Source organism: Tachysurus vachellii, chromosome 8, assembly GCF_030014155.1.
Source record: "Tachysurus vachellii isolate PV-2020 chromosome 8, HZAU_Pvac_v1, whole genome shotgun sequence".
NCBI classification, from domain to species: Eukaryota; Metazoa; Chordata; class Actinopteri; order Siluriformes; family Bagridae; genus Tachysurus; species Tachysurus vachellii.
This window is the reverse complement of record NC_083467.1, coordinates 4,426,625-4,443,708: the sequence shown is the minus strand read 5'-3', so window position 1 is coordinate 4,443,708 and position 17,084 is coordinate 4,426,625. Positions and strand designations below refer to the sequence as shown.

General features: G+C 39.9%; 1 protein-coding gene across 2 annotated transcripts in view; it reads right to left on the bottom strand.

The window, feature by feature from the left end:
• The window catches only part of tmeff2a (transmembrane protein with EGF-like and two follistatin-like domains 2a), a 98,695-nt gene that overhangs the window by 41,411 nt on the left and 40,200 nt on the right, over positions 1–17,084 (bottom strand). For both annotated transcript variants that reach the window (XM_060875782.1, XM_060875783.1), the window contains exon 4: positions 92–118. In XM_060875782.1, coding sequence (XP_060731765.1) covers positions 92–118 — 27 coding nt within the window. The remainder of the gene's footprint in view (positions 1–91; positions 119–17,084) is intronic.

The window sequence follows — 17,084 nt, the reverse complement described above, 5'->3', positions numbered from 1 at the left end:
TGTGCTTATATATAAATATATTTGTGTGTGTGTGTGTGTGTGTGTGTGTGTGTGTGTGTGTGTGTGTGTGTGATCATATCTCAGGCCCTACCTTCATCCCCAGATCCAGATCCAGCCTCTGTAAGAGAGAATAAGGCAGATATTCACTCAGCGTCATTACAGGGTCATTATGAGCGATGTCAGAATTATGAGCCGAAGATCAGCAGCAGACGTTACGTAGATAAAGACATCAAGAGAATAAAATGTCTTGCCCAGACGTCTCAGAGGCACATTTGGGCCACTGGATGTCAAATACATAAAGTAGAATATTATAAATGGACAAATAAGCAGAGAAATAAGAGAGAGATGAATGTGTTAAAGATCTGTAGGATGATGGAGTCATAAAAAACACTTTCATGGCTTTTAAAGGGGCTTTTAAAGGGCCACCAGTCATACTGCTTTCCAAACACACACACACACACACACACACACACACACACACACTCATATATCTATATTTATGTTGATCCTGGCCATGAAGTGATTATATAGTAATATTTAATGCTGAAACTTTGCAATTGCCGTAATATAGCTTTATGATTACGTTAATGTCCTACAGGCTCTCTGATTTATTTTATAAGCGCTGAGATAATGGTTGTTATAGTTGTTATTTACCACATGGAGCAGCAGACTGACTGGTGTAGCACATCTACAGTAAATACACGAACAACCATGATACACAAATATGATACACACACAATTCCAACAGCTCAGCTTATTATCTTATAGGGGATGGCACACACACACACACACACACACACACACTGAAATTCTGAAATTAAATACAACTCTTTCGGATATACATACATATGAAAACACACACACACACACACACACACACACACACTGAAATTCTGAAATTAAATACAACTCTTTCGGATATACATACATACTGTATGAAAACACATTCACACACACACACACACACACACTCACTGAAATTCTGAAATTAAATACAACTCTTTCGGATATACATACATATGAAAACACACACACACACACACACACACACACACACACACACTGAAATTCTGAAATTAAATACAACTCTTTCGGATATACATACATACTGTATGAAAACACACTCACACACACACACACACACACACAGACACACACTGAAATTCTGAAATTAAATACAACTCTTTCGGATATACATACATACTGTATGAAAACACACTCACACACACACACACACACACACTGAAATTCTGAAATTAAATACAACTCTTTCGGATATACATACATATGAAAACACACACACACACACACACACACTGAAATTCTGAAATTAAATACAACTCTTTCGGATATACATACATATGAAAACACACACGCACACACACACACACACACGCTGAAATTCTGAAATTAAATACAACTCTTTCGGATATACATACATATGAAAATACACACACACACACACACACACACACGCAGTCACCCGTTATAGTCATCGCCATGGTTCTAATTAGTTTCAGAGTTTTATAAAGTTAATAGTCTTTCTTCTAGCACGGCTCAACTGATCCCACCATCTCTCAGGGTAAAAGGAAGCATGCGTCTCTTTTTGGGTGCCGAGGTGGTAAATGAACATTCCCTGGATGTCCGAATAGCTCTCACTGACTGTCTTCAAACAACAGGTGAGGACATACTTCTTTCTGAATTACTTCAACTAGCACTAATGTCTCCTTTACTTAAATAAATAAATATTTTTTCTCTCCTATTTGGTTTTAGACTGATGATATTGTTAGTCTGTGATCTAGTGAACCAGTATTGATGTATTCATTGATAGACTGTAATACACTTTTGTACATCGCTCTGGATAAGTGCGTCTTCCAAATGCCGTAAATGTAAAGGTCAATGTAGTGTTTTTATTTCATTCAACACTGTTCTATTTATATAGAGTTTTTAACACTAGACTTTCACAGTGTTGAATTAGTCTGCTGGTGTCTGTACTGGTCCTGTATTACAAAAAGAGATAAAGAGATAAAATGTAAGTCTCTCTGGATAAGGGTGTCTGCTAAATAATGTAAATGTAATATTATTTAAATGTATTAAAGTCCTATTTATTATTGAATTTTTTTTTTCACAAAATTTTTTTGTGCCGCTGGAAATAAAGCTCATAAAAAAAAACACCATCTAGGGCCGATAAATTTTGGAAAACGTCACACAGTGCAAACCTGTGTATTGTCCATGGACTCCATTTAACATGGTTGATGATCGAGCTGGTACTAATTTCATGATTAAAAATGTGTGTAGGGGGGCACGGTGGCTTAGTGGTTAGCACGTTCGCCTCACACCTCCAGGGTTGGGGGTTCAATTCCCGCCTCCGCCTTGTGTGTGTGGAGTTTGCATGTTCTCACCGTGCCTCGGGGGTTTCCTCCGGGTACTCCGGTTTCCTCCCCCGGTCCAAAGACATGCATGGTAGGTTGATTGGCATCTCTGGAAAAATTGTCCATAGTGTGTGGCTGCGTGAGTGAATGAGTGTGTGTGTGCCCTGCGATGGGTTGGCACTCCGTCCAGGGTGTATCCTGCCTTGATCCCCGTGACCCGAGGTAGTTCGGATAAGCGGTAGAAAATGAATGAATTATGAATGAAGAATGTGTGTGTCATTGAATTCCTTTGTTTGTTTCATCACGTTCTGCTCCTCAATGAGAAGTGAGATTTTGGATGAAACCTGAGTGAAAGGTGAAGCAGTAATCTCGCTCCATCTCATCATCACTCCAACATGAACATGCTACATTTTACTTTGGAACTTTTTCTCAGAATCTGACAGGAAATACTGGAAATAGATTTTATGAACATGTTATGAAACGCTTGCTAGAAACTGACATTGTATAAAAGAAATCGAGATGAAATATTCGAGAAAAGGTCGCAGTCTGCTGTACAATAAAGTACATAGGAGGCTGTAGAAGGTAAATAAAACAGACAAAATATGGGAAAAAAACGAGAAGAATATATAGCATGTGAACACAATGACTGATATGTTGATTTGAGAACAATGAGTATGAAAATACTTTTTAATAAAATGAGTGTTTCCTGCAATTTGTCTTCTCCACACTACACATCGTTATTATCTTAAAAGATGATCACATGCTATGAAATATTCATTTTATATTTAAATAAAATATGCTTTTTGCAGGAGATTTTTTTTTTTTAAAATGCAGACGGTGAATTATAATCTTAATCTTTGTTAGATGACATAACAACCGTGAGGTCTTGATTAAATTAGAATCTTTATAGTTTTATTTAGAAATCCCTACATTGACATGTATATCCTTACAGCTGGATGATTTATATTCATATCTCTTTCCTATAGACACCATACAGTACCATATCTCCAGACTACACACACACTACATAACCACCTGTCAGGTAACGCTGTATGCTTCATTTCTTCCAGATATATAAAGATTTTAACTCACGTCTGCGCTCGGTATTATCGCTAGGACCGGCAATTTTACAGCCATAAAAATAAACAGAAATATAGTCGAGTTCATGTAAAACCTGATGGAGTATTATGATGAATCATCGCTCTTTCTTACTTACACAAGGGTATACTTGAAAACAGGTTAAAAAAAAGTCCCACCGTGACACATCTTGGCACATAGAACACTACACATAAGACACAACACAAATGCCTATTAGACCTAGAGCTACATCAGTGAGAATGTGTGTGAGAGAATATGAATCACTGTTTCCTCAGGCGTCAGCGCTAACTGATGCTCTACCCTGGTGTAAAGGCAGAAAATAAATATAAAAGGACAAAAAGAAGAAAGAAGAGAAAGTTATTAACACCCCTCTGCATCTAATACCTGAGGCTGGATTATTCGACTCGGCAGGAGAGCGCAAGAAGACAATTCCCACAACGCGCATAATTTCAAACGTGCAAACTCTGAAATATGAAGCTCGTCTGTGTAGGCTGCAGGCATCAGGTTATTAGTGTAACGCTAAATCTAAAGTGAATAAGAAAACGTGTAAAGGATGAAAATCCTAAACAAATAGAATGTACACTAATGACTATTGAGAGAAAGTGAAATAAAAAGGCGTTCATGTTGTTAGTTTTTATAAACTGTGAGAGAGCACGATGCTGATCTTAAAGGCGGAGCACTGTGAGGCTCGCAAAAAACATGCAGAGCGACGCTGATCTTTCTGTTTCTAGCAAAATAGTGGCATCATAGATGAATAGCCACAAACACACACACACACCCACCCACATACACACACACACACACACACACACACACACACACACACACAAACAAAGAAGCACTGGCATCTGCATGAATCAGTGTTTCTTTGTGACAGTGAAAATTGGGGTGCTATTAAACACAAAATCACCACCTTACCACACACACACACACACACACACACACACACACACACACATACACACACACAGACACACACACAGACACACAGAAATCACCCCAGGGGCAGACGTGTCTGCTCTTCTATTATCTGATAGCTTGATGAATGCAGTGTTGTTTCAGGAACCCAGCCAGTGTTGTGCTGTAGAATCAGAGGCGCTGCTCCACTCGCAATGGCTCCGGATGAGAAATGACACAAATTATAATTATTATTTATTATATTTTTTATGATTACAGCTATTTTCGCTCCATATTTGTAAATAACTTGAATATTTATCACTGTTTATCCTTCAGCCAGTTTAAGGAGCGGAATGCTGTTTGTTTATTTTGTCAATTTAATATTAAAATGATTTTCAAAAGATTAAACCTTTCATTAGTGATAAGATGCTTCTTAGTCGCATTGCTTGAGTAGTTTTCGAATCTGCTTAGAAAGACAAGTCAATTTAGACAGACAGACAGACAGACAGATAGACAGACAGGCAGACACCAGACAGACAGGCAAAGCAGACAGAGAAAAGTGTAGACATACAGACAAGCAGACAGAAAGACAGAATTACAAACAGACAGTCAGGCAGACAGAGAAACTTGTAGACAGGCAGAGAAGCAGACAGACAAGCAGAGAAAGAAACGGATAGACAGACAGACAGAGAGGCAGACAACCAGACAGAGAAATGGGCAGAACAGACAGATAGACCGACAGAAAGGCAGACATACAGGCAGATAGTCAGACAGGCAGATAGACAGACAGACAGACACATACACAGACAGACACGAAAGTAAACAGGCGGGCAGGCAGAGAAATGTGCAGACAGACAGAGAAATGTGCAGACAGACAGAGAAATGTGCAGACAGACAGACAAATTGCAGACAGACAGAGAAATGTGCAGACAGACAGACAAATAGACAGACAGACAGAGAAATTGCAGACAGACAGAGAAATGTGCAGACAGACAGAGAAATGTGCAGACAGACAGACAGACAAATAGACAGACAGACAGGCAGACAAACAGACAGACAGACAAACAGACAGACAAACAGACAGACAAACAGACAGACACACAAGTAAACAGGCGGGCAGGCAGAGAAATGTGCAGACAGACAGAGAAATGTGCAGACAGACAGAGAAATTGCAGACAGACAGAGAAATGTGCAGACAGACAGAGAAATGTGCAGACAGACAGACAGACAAATAGACAGACAGACAGGCAGACAAACAGACAGACAGACAAACAGACAGACAAACAGACAGACAAACAGACAGACAAACAGACAGACAAACAGACAGACACACAAGTAAACAGGCGGGCAGGCAGAGAAATGTGCAGACAAACAGACAGACAAACAGACAGACAAACAGACAGACACACAAGTAAACAGGCGGGCAGGCAGAGAAATGTGCAGACAGACAGAGAAATGTGCAGACAGACAGACAAATTGCAGACAGACAGAGAAATGTGCAGACAGACAGAGAAATGTGCAGACAGACAGACAGACAAATAGACAGACAGACAGGCAGACAAACAGACAGACAGACAAACAGACAGACAAACAGACAGACAAACAGACAGACAGAGAGACAGACAGACAGATAGATAGATAGATAGATAGATAGATAGATAGATAGATAGATAGATAGATAGATAGATAGATAGATTAGATAGATATTATCTAGATATTATAGAGTTATGTTTGTAGAAATCAACGCAAACTCAAACCGCAGATTCCATTCAGGTTTGAGGAACATGAGTAGAGCTAGTAATAAAATGATGACATATGTGTCTTCTCTGGTGGGAGTTTAAAACATTAAACACTTTAAAACAGTTTAAGGTTTAAAACAGGAGTTTCATTAGGGATAGTTATAGATGTTAGAGATATATCGTAATTTCATTTTAAACTTTAAATTAGTTTTTTTTTCTGAATGTGAATTGTTAAAAGTGCTATACTGTACAAATTAACTGTTCGAATTGAAAGAATTTGAATTGAATATTGTTTTTTGCATCTTTGTCTGCTATAATTTACAAAAAAAAAAAAGTTATAACCCGGAGAGACTGAATTCCCGAGACGAACATATTTCAGTCCTCACAGTTAACTGGCTAGCTTGTTGCTAACAAAAGAACATCCAAGTTTTTTTTTCCCTGAACTTTCTAGCGCTCAAGTTGGAAATGTGGAATAAAAATTATGCAAACAAATATACAGTTATGACACAAACTGTGACCAATTCACTGTATTCAACGATATCAAGTATATTATTCGTTTCACAGAATCGGCCGGTACGGATTTTTTTTCTTTTCCGTTTGAGGTTGAGCAATAAAAATAAGTTAAAAAGTATTCAAATATTAAACTCTGTCTGATTAATGTTCTATTGTCACCATCAGACAGCGTTAAAAATCGAATAATCGGTGAGATTTTGAGGCACGGTGAGGACAGGATGAGCTGTAAAGCAGCTCCTGAAATTCACTTTGTTTTTTATGACATTTATGAGAATTCTTACTGAATAAATATCTGTTGCTGACACACAAAAAAACCCCACAAAAAGGCAAAAATTAATCACCCCTTATTTTTCTATTTATACTTTTCTCTGCTATATTATGTATTCAATTTAAACTAAACCATTTTCATTAGAATTATCCACTGCCTTTTCTGCACCAAATTAAAAAAAAAACAACTTAATATCAGGCTCACAAAGTGAAATAAATCTCGTGATGCTTGAGGCACGTTTAAAATAGAGGTTAGTGTTAGGAGGCGTGCGCACCCTTCGGGTTACTCAGCCGAAACTGTGCAGATGAATCTGCACTTCTGCTTGTCTGCAGCAGGACAATGACAGGAGGCTGATTAAGTGTGAGGGCCTCCAGAAGCTCCCTCGTGTCTCTCTGAACCCGAGCCAGGTGCCGAATTGTTCTGCTCGGATCGTATAAGGGAAAAAACTCAGCCGACGAGGTGACGCTGCACTTCTTTGATATCAGGGATTGAGCGGGATCTTTACTCGAGGCAGCGAGACAGCTGGTCACCGTCAGCACACGGGGAAAAAACTCTGACTAACTGTTAATTAATGCTTTTACACACACACACACACACACACACACACACACACACACACACACACAGAGACAAAGCTCTGATGCCTGAATGTCCAGCTTTGTTTTTTTTTTATCTTTGTCATGTGATCTGTTTAAAATCTGTTATTTTCAAACAAATCATGAAGCATGAAGTCTTATGTGGGGGGGAAGTGTGGGGATGTGCTGGGGGGGGGGGGGGGATTTATAAGCCACTTTACAAAGCAATAAAACTGAGCTGGACCAAAAGAACACGTGTTCAGGCAGACAGACAGTCAGACATAGAGATAGACATGCAGACAGACAAAGAAGGCAGATAGACAGAGAGACAGACAGACAGACAGACAGATAGGCAGAGAGACAAACAAACAGACAGTCAGACAGACAGACAGACAGATAGGCAGAGAGACAAACAAACAGACAGTCAGACAGACAGACAGACAGATAGGCAGAGAGACAAACAAACAGACAGTCAGACAGACAGACAGACAGATAGGCAGAGAGACAAACAAACAGACAGACAGACAGACAGACAGACAGATAGGCAGAGAGACAAACAAACAGACAGACAGACAGAAAGATAGGCAGAGAGACAAACAAACAGACAGACAGACAGACAGATAGGCAGAGAGATAAACAAACAGACAGACAGACAGACAGACAGAAAGATAGGCAGAGAGACAAACAAACAGACAGACAGACAGACAGGCTGACAGACAGACAGCTACAATATACTGGTATTACCGTACACAATTCCACACAGAACCCAAAGCACGACAGGAAGATGTCCATCAATCACCATCAATCACACAAAACTATCAGCTAGATAAATATTGTAAATATTACATTTGTAACCAACATAGTTGTGCACTAAAGCCATGGATGTGGACACAGACAAGTGGAGTGACACGTCCCAGTGCGCTACATATCGGCACTCCAAACAGATTAGCGGACCGAGAACTAACTGATACAGAATATCAGATAAATCCATCTTCATTCTTTTGAACCTGATAATGGGGATGAGACACATTTAGCGGTGAGGAAGATAATAAGCAGACCTATGTGGGAAAAGTGAGAGCGAGGATGATGATGAGGGTGAAGGTGGATGTAGAGAGATGGTGCTGAATCCCCAGAATGATGACACTGATGATAATGATGATGATGAGGATGACGATGAGGAAGAGGAGGAAGTGGAGAAGGAAGAGAAGGAATAAGTATGGCAAGAATGAAATGAAGCTACACTAAAATGAATCTATACACTGCTGTCTTGAGGCAAATCATTTTTTTAATTAAATATTATTTGAATTTTTGCAAATTTAGTTGAGATAGAAAATCAAAGAAATTACAAATCATTTAAATGCTTTGTTGCTTTCAAATGACTTCATGACAGTTTACTACAGTATATTAAAACACTTCTTCTTCTTCTTCTTCTTCTGGGTTGGAGTTGTATATTGCATAGTACTGAAACCTCAACACTTTTTTAAAGTAAATCTTGTGTGAAACTTGTGTGAAAATACGGAAAGCTTCCTTTTTTTTTTCAAGCCTTTTCCTGAAATCGTCATGCTGAGACAAGTGCTTTAGTGAAGGGCGGAGTGTTTTCACACCAGCGCTATCTTAAACTTGATTTCCAATAGTGAAAATGGAGCGCCTTTCCTCGCTCTCCGTGGCCATGCATCGCTGGGCTAATGGTTAACTGCCCCGTTCTGTACGGCAGAAAAAAAAAAAAAAAAACAATCTGAGCAGCGACCCGTTCCTTTAATCAGCACATTATTCACCCTAATCGTGGAGTAGTGAGGCTCGCTAAAGGCTGGTGGGGTAAATAGCCTACTTATCAACGCTGGAGAAAAGGCGAGAGGCACACGGGCAACTCAAAGGCTGTTTGAGCATTTTTGTTCCAGGGCACTCCTGAGACATGGTTATGAAAAGACTGTAATCAAATTAAAATACGCCAACGAGCGAATCTTAACTACAGTTCACTTCAGTGCGATGATGATTCAGGACTTTAGGAACACGAACTTCAATTCAGTTTAATTCTAGATAGTCTGAGACACTTTTAACAGTAAACTTTGTCCTTCAATTCAAGATATAAATGATAGGTTTTAAATTTGTCCCTAATGCACGAGTCAGCGGTGACAGTGGTGAGGAAAATCTCCCTAAAGCCCTATTCGGACGGGATTAGCTTTACGTGGGGGTGAAGTAATTATTACCAGAGCTTCTCTGTGATTTTAGTCCCGTCCGAATGTGCCATCTCGGTAATCATTACGGACAATGTCAGTAAAGATTATGGTGACTTTTACCTTCTGTAAAAAGGTCCGGAAAAATGACCTCAGGTAATACTAATCCCGTCCGAATAGACCCGCTCTAAATATGTACGGTAAAATGCTGTCATTTCCTGTTTAAAAGTAGTTTTTGGCGCGTTTTGCAAGCACGGAGGCGCCATGTTGTCTGTTTGCGCACGTGATAACAGGAAGCAACATCATACGCCCATGACGACAAGGAGGTTACTGTGGTGCGTAAAGCGAGTGACCCCTCCCACTTCTGCTAGTTTTATTGAGATGTCTTTTCCCGTGCGATTTGGCCAATTAATATGACAGACGTCCTGAGGTAAAATTGCACTACTCCACGTCCCCACGTAAAACTAATCCCGTCCGAATAGGGCTTAAGACAATATGAGGAAGAAACCTTGAGAGGAACCAGACTCAAAATCAACCCATGAATTTCCAAGAGACACCAGATAGTCTGATTATAAATCATTTCATATAAATTACTGCATATTACATAGTTAAAAGTGCATTTGTGTAACCAGGAATTTCATCCTAGTTTTAATCTGAAGTGTTTGCTGAGAGGGAATGGAGCGCGCATCAATTTCCACAAGCCATCTCCATGGTTTCATACACAGTAATCTCATGTGAGCGCCTCCTCAGGAACGGTAACCAGAAGTAGGGTAATCATCAATACAAAAGAGATTCTGTGACCAAGAATGAAAATAGCTCATTCAGTGGATTTATTCATTCAGTGTACAGATAATTATCTGTCTAATGAGACTTGAAAACCAAAGCAGGATCTCAAACAGACTCTGGCTAATTTTATCATCAGTTCCAGAGTCATGTATATTCATACTGATGTCTCCTGTGTCAGTAGATGTTCCAAAGTTGCAAAGTTGTTTTTTTTTTTTGAGACAAAGAGACTTTCAGTGTTGATATCAGTGTTGACAATCGATGCCATGCTCTGCAGGCAGGAGATAAAAATACAAACTAGACCTTATATCTCAGGTTATTTGTTCTATTATATGACCTCGGTAATAAAGGGGAGAAAATTCCTCATCACTGTAAGGGAGCTGCACTGAAATGGAGAATGTATATATATATATGTATATGTGTGTGTGTGTGTGTGTGTGTGTGTGTGTGTGTGTGTGTGAGAGAGAGAGAGAGAGAGAGAGAGAATGTATGTGTGTGTGAGAGAGAGAGCGCGAGAGCGAGAGACAGAAAAAAAGAGAGAGTCTGTGTGTGTGTGTGTGTGTGTGTGTGTGTGTGTGCGTGCGCGCGCGTTAGCTTTGATGATCTGTGTGTATTGGCAGGGCAAAAGCACAGACTGGGTCTGTAATGTCAATCCCTTCAACAAACATAGTCAAGTGAATTTGCCCCAGTGAAATTAGACACAATACAGTACACAAACACACACACACACCCACCCACCCACACACATACACAAACAGACATTGAACGACACACACATGCAAACACACAAGTATGCAATCCATAATATAGAACAAGTCACTCACACATCACTAATCTATGGGCTGCTTGTTGTACAAGAGAAAAGCTCAAGGGCATTCAGTCAAACACACACACACACACACACAGAACTACACTGTAGCATAAGTAACAATATCAGCAGTGTTTTTTTTTTTTTTAATTCATGTTCAATCACTTTATCGAAGGAGTCTCTGTTACCCAATTCGCTGAATTCGACGCGCTGCACTTTTCTGTTTCCACCTCGAAAACAGCCAATTCAAATCATTAAGTAATTATTGGGCCCTTGCTGAGCTGAATCAGCTGTGTTAGTGCTGAGAAAACACCAAACTATGCAATTTGGCAACTGTTCAAAATGAACTAATTCAATAGCAAACAATTAATTTTCTATCTAAACACTGATTGATTTTTTTTTTTTTTTTACACAGCAACAGTCATTTAGCAGGACTTTAAACTCCAAACACACGTGTGGGAAACGCATACTGGGATAGATTAGTTAGTATTTGTTTCAATATAAAATGGTTCAAATATAAAAGTAACAGCTCGACACGCTGTTTCAACAAGGTTGGAACGTTTAACAGACAAAACTTAATCATTTCAGCTAAAATTGTATGTTTAAAACATATTCTGGTCCTGGGAAGTTATTCATGGCTGTTTAATTAAATAGCCATTGTGTCGGTCGGCTTTGCGCTCAGGTCTTCAGAGATGAGCATTCGAAGACTTCGGCAGGAAGGAATTAGTGTTAATTCTTTAATGAACTCAGAAATGATGCTGACGTGTCGGTTCCTTGGGTGCTCTTGGTTGCACAATTCTACTCGACTACAAAATACATTAGAAACATTTACGCTCCAAAATGAAGATGAGGTCACCTTCTGAGTCTGGTTCCTCTTAAGGTTTTTTTCCTCATATCATCACAGGGAGATTTTTCTTGCCACCATCGTCACAGTCTTGCTCATTAGGGATAGATGTGAGAGATAAATAGTCATTTAATTTTAAACTTTACAATTTCTATACTTCTGTAGAGCTGCTTTGAGCTCTACAATGTCAACTGTTAAAAGCACTATATAAATAAATTGAACTGAATAGAATATATGACTAAAGTCAAGATCATAAGACTATAGTATAGACAAGACTCAATCTCTTGCCGATGCTAGTTAAAGTTCTTGACATGAGTCTCAATGACATGAGTGCACTTAATAGAACCAAACAATGTATAACAACCAGGGCTTGACATAGTGTCAGGACTGTTAAAACAGCTTAGGAATCAACCAGACAAAAATGAAACCACGACATGTCATCTACTTCCTGTGATATATTTTATATATGTCAACACTGCGTCATGCTAATCGGCCTTAATATCTTAGCATGAAGTAAACACTGTCAGTCTTTGTTTCACAAAATGAGTTTTGCTATATGTGGTTATGTGTTGGGTGGGATTAGGGTTTTGTAAATCAACTTTAGTAATACTACATACAGTATAAACTATATGTTTTCTCTCACTCACTCATTTTCTACCGCTTATCCGAACTACCTCGGGTCACGGGGAGCCTGTGCCTATCTCAGGCGTTATCGGGCATCAAGGCAGGATACACCCTGGACGGAGTGCCAACCCATCGCAGGGCACACACACACTTTCATAATCAAACACTACGGACAATTTTCCAGAGATGCCAATCAACCTACCATGCATATCTTCGGAGGAAACCGGAGTACCCGGAGGAAACCCCCGAGGCACGGGGAGAACATGCAAACTCCACACACACAAGGCGGAGGCGGGAATTGAAACCCCAACCCTGGAGGTGTGAGGCGAACGTGCTGACCACTAAGCCACCGTGCCCCCCAACTATACAGTATATTTTAATTAGTGAAAATAAAAAAAAAATAATAAGGTTTAACATCCATAGGAGTTTTTCATGTTCTTATTTCACAAGAAAGATCTCTCCCTCTCTTCTCCATCCCTCTCGTTCTGTTCTTCCCTTGAGTATATCTGGAAAACCGGGAACTTAGTTCCCGGAAAACCGGGAACTAAACAAGTTTAGTTCAACTTGGGATTTGAACTAAAAAAGATCCAGCACAAGCACACGACCTTAACCAAACCCACGCACAACTTTTTTAATGGAGTCTGACTCAGCAACAGCTCGAATACGAAACATCTGTCTCTCCTCAGCACGGCAATGCAGCCTCTCTGTGGCAAAGGAAAAAAAAACTCCAAAAACAAAAGGATACTCACAGAACAAAGATACAAAAAGGCCATTCTGGAGTTGATGGACAATTTGAGAATGGTGTTCAATCATAAGGAGAGAGAGAGATAGAGATAGAGAGAGAAACACTTTAGTCCCACCTACAGTATATGGCTGAGGTTTAAAATGTCACATTTACATTTATTCATTCTGTAAACACTTTTATCCAAGCGACTCACAAGTGAGGCTGAATCAAATCAAAGCATCTAGCTGAGTGCCTGACAGATAACAGCACCGCTTTAGGCTCCTTGGCAATCTTGGGATTTGAACTAAAAAAGATCCAGCACAAGCACACGACCTTAACCAAACCCACGCACAACTTTTTACCAAACAGAAAAGAAGAACCTGTAACCCAAATGTCAAATCAAATCGGTTTTAGTGACTATGACACAAGCCACTACTTATTCTGATGAATTCTACAATGCAACCGATCACATAGTGATCATAGTGAAACCAAAGGATGCAACGAGTGTAAAGCCAAAAATAAGAGATCCAAGTCAGGCCTATTGTACAGTATATCAACCAATAATGTCATATTAGAATCTGAATAAAGACAAACTGTATGAACAAATCCGAATAAATCTTTCACAATAAAAAAGGTCACAAACACTTGAGCTAATTTCAGTTTCATTAACTTTCTGTAGCGCTTATTCCACAGAGGGTGGCGGGGAACCAAGAGGCTCTGGGCATAAAGGGTGACACACCCTAAATAGGGTGCCAGTCCATCGCAGGGCATAGTCGCACACACTTACACACCAATTCCTCAAACCTTTGGCATCCCAAATTGTCACTACAGACAATTTGGGATGCCAATCATCCTAATGCCCACGTGTTTGGACTGTGAGAACAAAACAGTACCCCAAAATCTGACTAGTAGGATTGATTAGTGCTAACCATAAAGCCACAGTGCTGATTAAATTTTATTTTACATTTTTTTTAAACATTGCTATAAATAGTGTGACACCACTGAAGGAAGAAAGCCATGTCCAAAACTTCCACCTTCTTCTTTACCCGTGGCTTTTTTGTTTTACCTTGTATTCATAGCACACAAAAAATGCCCACCCCCTGCAATGACCAAGCTTACCTACTGTAATGAGTCTGCTGTCTGCCTTGCTGTTAATTGTTTGCTCCGCCCACTCATTTGTTACCATGGACACTAATGGCGCTCTATCTCCCCCCCCAGGTGTATTGTCTTAGTCTCTGATTGTCTCTGTGTTGTGATTGGTTCCTGTTTGTTATATCTACTCTGTTTGTTCACTTCCCTGGTGTTGGTCATTGTTGGATGTTTGTGTCTATGTTCCTGTTTCCCGTTTGCTCAATATTCTGCCCTGTTTTGTCTGATTGCCTGTTTCTTGTTTTGGTTGATTAAAAGATTGAACTGCATTTGGATCCTCACTCGCCTTTGCCTCACCGCAACACCTACGGTGCCAATATAATAAGGCAAACCCACGGCCTCCCATTAAATAATCTAAAATGAGTTCTTCTGAAGAACTTACTGTAAATGATTTGCTTGGTCTTGTAGGACATCAACGTCTCTGCATTTCCACAGTGGAAACATGAGAACTTTGTGAACTTCCCTTCTCCTTTTATGAGTACCTACCATATGAACCCTGCTGCTATTTCAGCTCTCACACTCTGCTGTAAGAAATGTATTATTATGATCTTCTCTGCCCTTCACGTGTCCCCAGAACTCTTTACCACAAATGGATATGTTACTTTGATTATGCTATTTCCCTTAAAAGTGCAGCATCTGGCTAATATCGAGCGATGCTGTTTCTGAATTTTGGCATTGGTTGGGAATAAGTGTTAATTTATTCGTGTATCTTGTCCCTGGGGTCGCATAGTGGTGCAGCATGTACAGTTTCCTTACAGCTCTAGGTACCCCAGTTTTGGTCCTGAGCTCAGGTTACTATCTATGTGGAGTTTTTCATGTTCTCTGTGTGTCTTTATGGATCTCCTTTGGGTTCTTGGATTTTGCTATCAACTCACAAAAACTTTCTAAACTGACAACTCAAAATTTTGTCTCAGTGTGGAAGAGTGAATGTGAATGTGTGCAGACGCAGCATCTCTGGGACTGGGGGTTTAATTCCTACCTATGCTTTGTGTGTGGAATTTGCATGTTCTCCTTGTAGTTTACCCCCAGGTACTCCGGCTTCTTCCAAAGATGTGTTGTAGACTGAGAGAGATGGTGTGTGAGAGAGTGTGTCATTGTGCCACTCAAATGGGTTAGAACTCTGTGCCTGGTGTTCCATGCCCTATGCCCCAAATCTTCTGGGATAGACTCCAGGTTCCTTGTGACCCTGTGTACGATAAGCACTACAGAAAATGTAATGGTCGGATAGTATTCCTTCTCCATCTGCTTAGCAACATTTTCATTTTTAACTCAACATCTGTTTCATTCAGCTTGCATCTCCAGCCTACCCCTGCCCTGTCTTGACATTCCCCTCTCCAGAAATTGCACAGCACCCTTCCAACTGTCAGGAATTCCTAAACATGTCTGGAGACTATCTCTATCCAGGCATCCAAGACAAGATTGACTACATCTTCCATGAATTATCTAAATTTTGTTGTACCAAAACTCTTCCGTTGTCAGGACTCTTCATGTTCACGTGTCTGCCTTGCCCTTGTCTTTTCCGCCCCGCCTCTGCACACCTGTCCCTCATGTTTATTGATTATTTGTATTATTTAGTTGAGCCGCGTTGCATTGTGCAGTGCGGAATCCTCTTGTCTTCATGTCTGGTTTTGTCTGTGTCCTGTTTTGTGTTTTTTTGGTTATTAAATCCCGTTTCTGTTAAGCTGTCCTGCATTTGGGTCCGTTTTTTCCCCCGCGTCGCTGACATCCGTCTTCTCTTAACAGGCTCAAAGTTGCTTCTTTAATGTCATCCTGGATGATGCCTGCCTCTTAGAGCTTTGGCTTCTCCTTGTTATGCAGTGAAACAACATCTTCTTCTATGAGTATGTGGTGTGCTTGCTTGAAGACTTGTACCTACCTCTATTAGTTTTAGCTAAAACAGCCTTCACTTCTCTGTTTACTGGACACACTCTTGCCTCTTGAGTCCTCACTCTGTTAACCATTATTGGCTGGACTCAATCACACAGTCAAATAACTTTGCAGTCAATGATTTCATATAATCAATAAGTGACACTCCAAAACCCTAATCTTAATATATCACCCCAATGTGTGCATATTAAGTAATCTTCAACTTCAAGTTTTTCTAGTCCTTCCTCTGAGTCCTGTTTATTATCCCCTTATCTGACAGAACAGAGAGAAAATTTCTAAATGCTGTTGATTCTTACTCTAATATACTGGACAGTTGGAAAATACCAACAGCAATTCCATGCATCACATCACATTATCATCTCTGGAGACAATCTTCTTCCACACCTATACCTCGCTTGGCTCTACTCGCACCACTTTTGACATCTCTCTTGAGGTGACCTTCTTTACAGTATGTATCTTGCAAGGGTTCAGCTCGTACCCTAGATGCCATTCTTTACAAAAATATAAAATTTTGTACCATCAAACGCATCATCAACATACCAAATCTCACACAATGTTCTACCATGTGGCCCAAATGGTATTATATCGTCTTCCATTACTCATGTTCTGTTTACCTGGTCTCTGCTTTA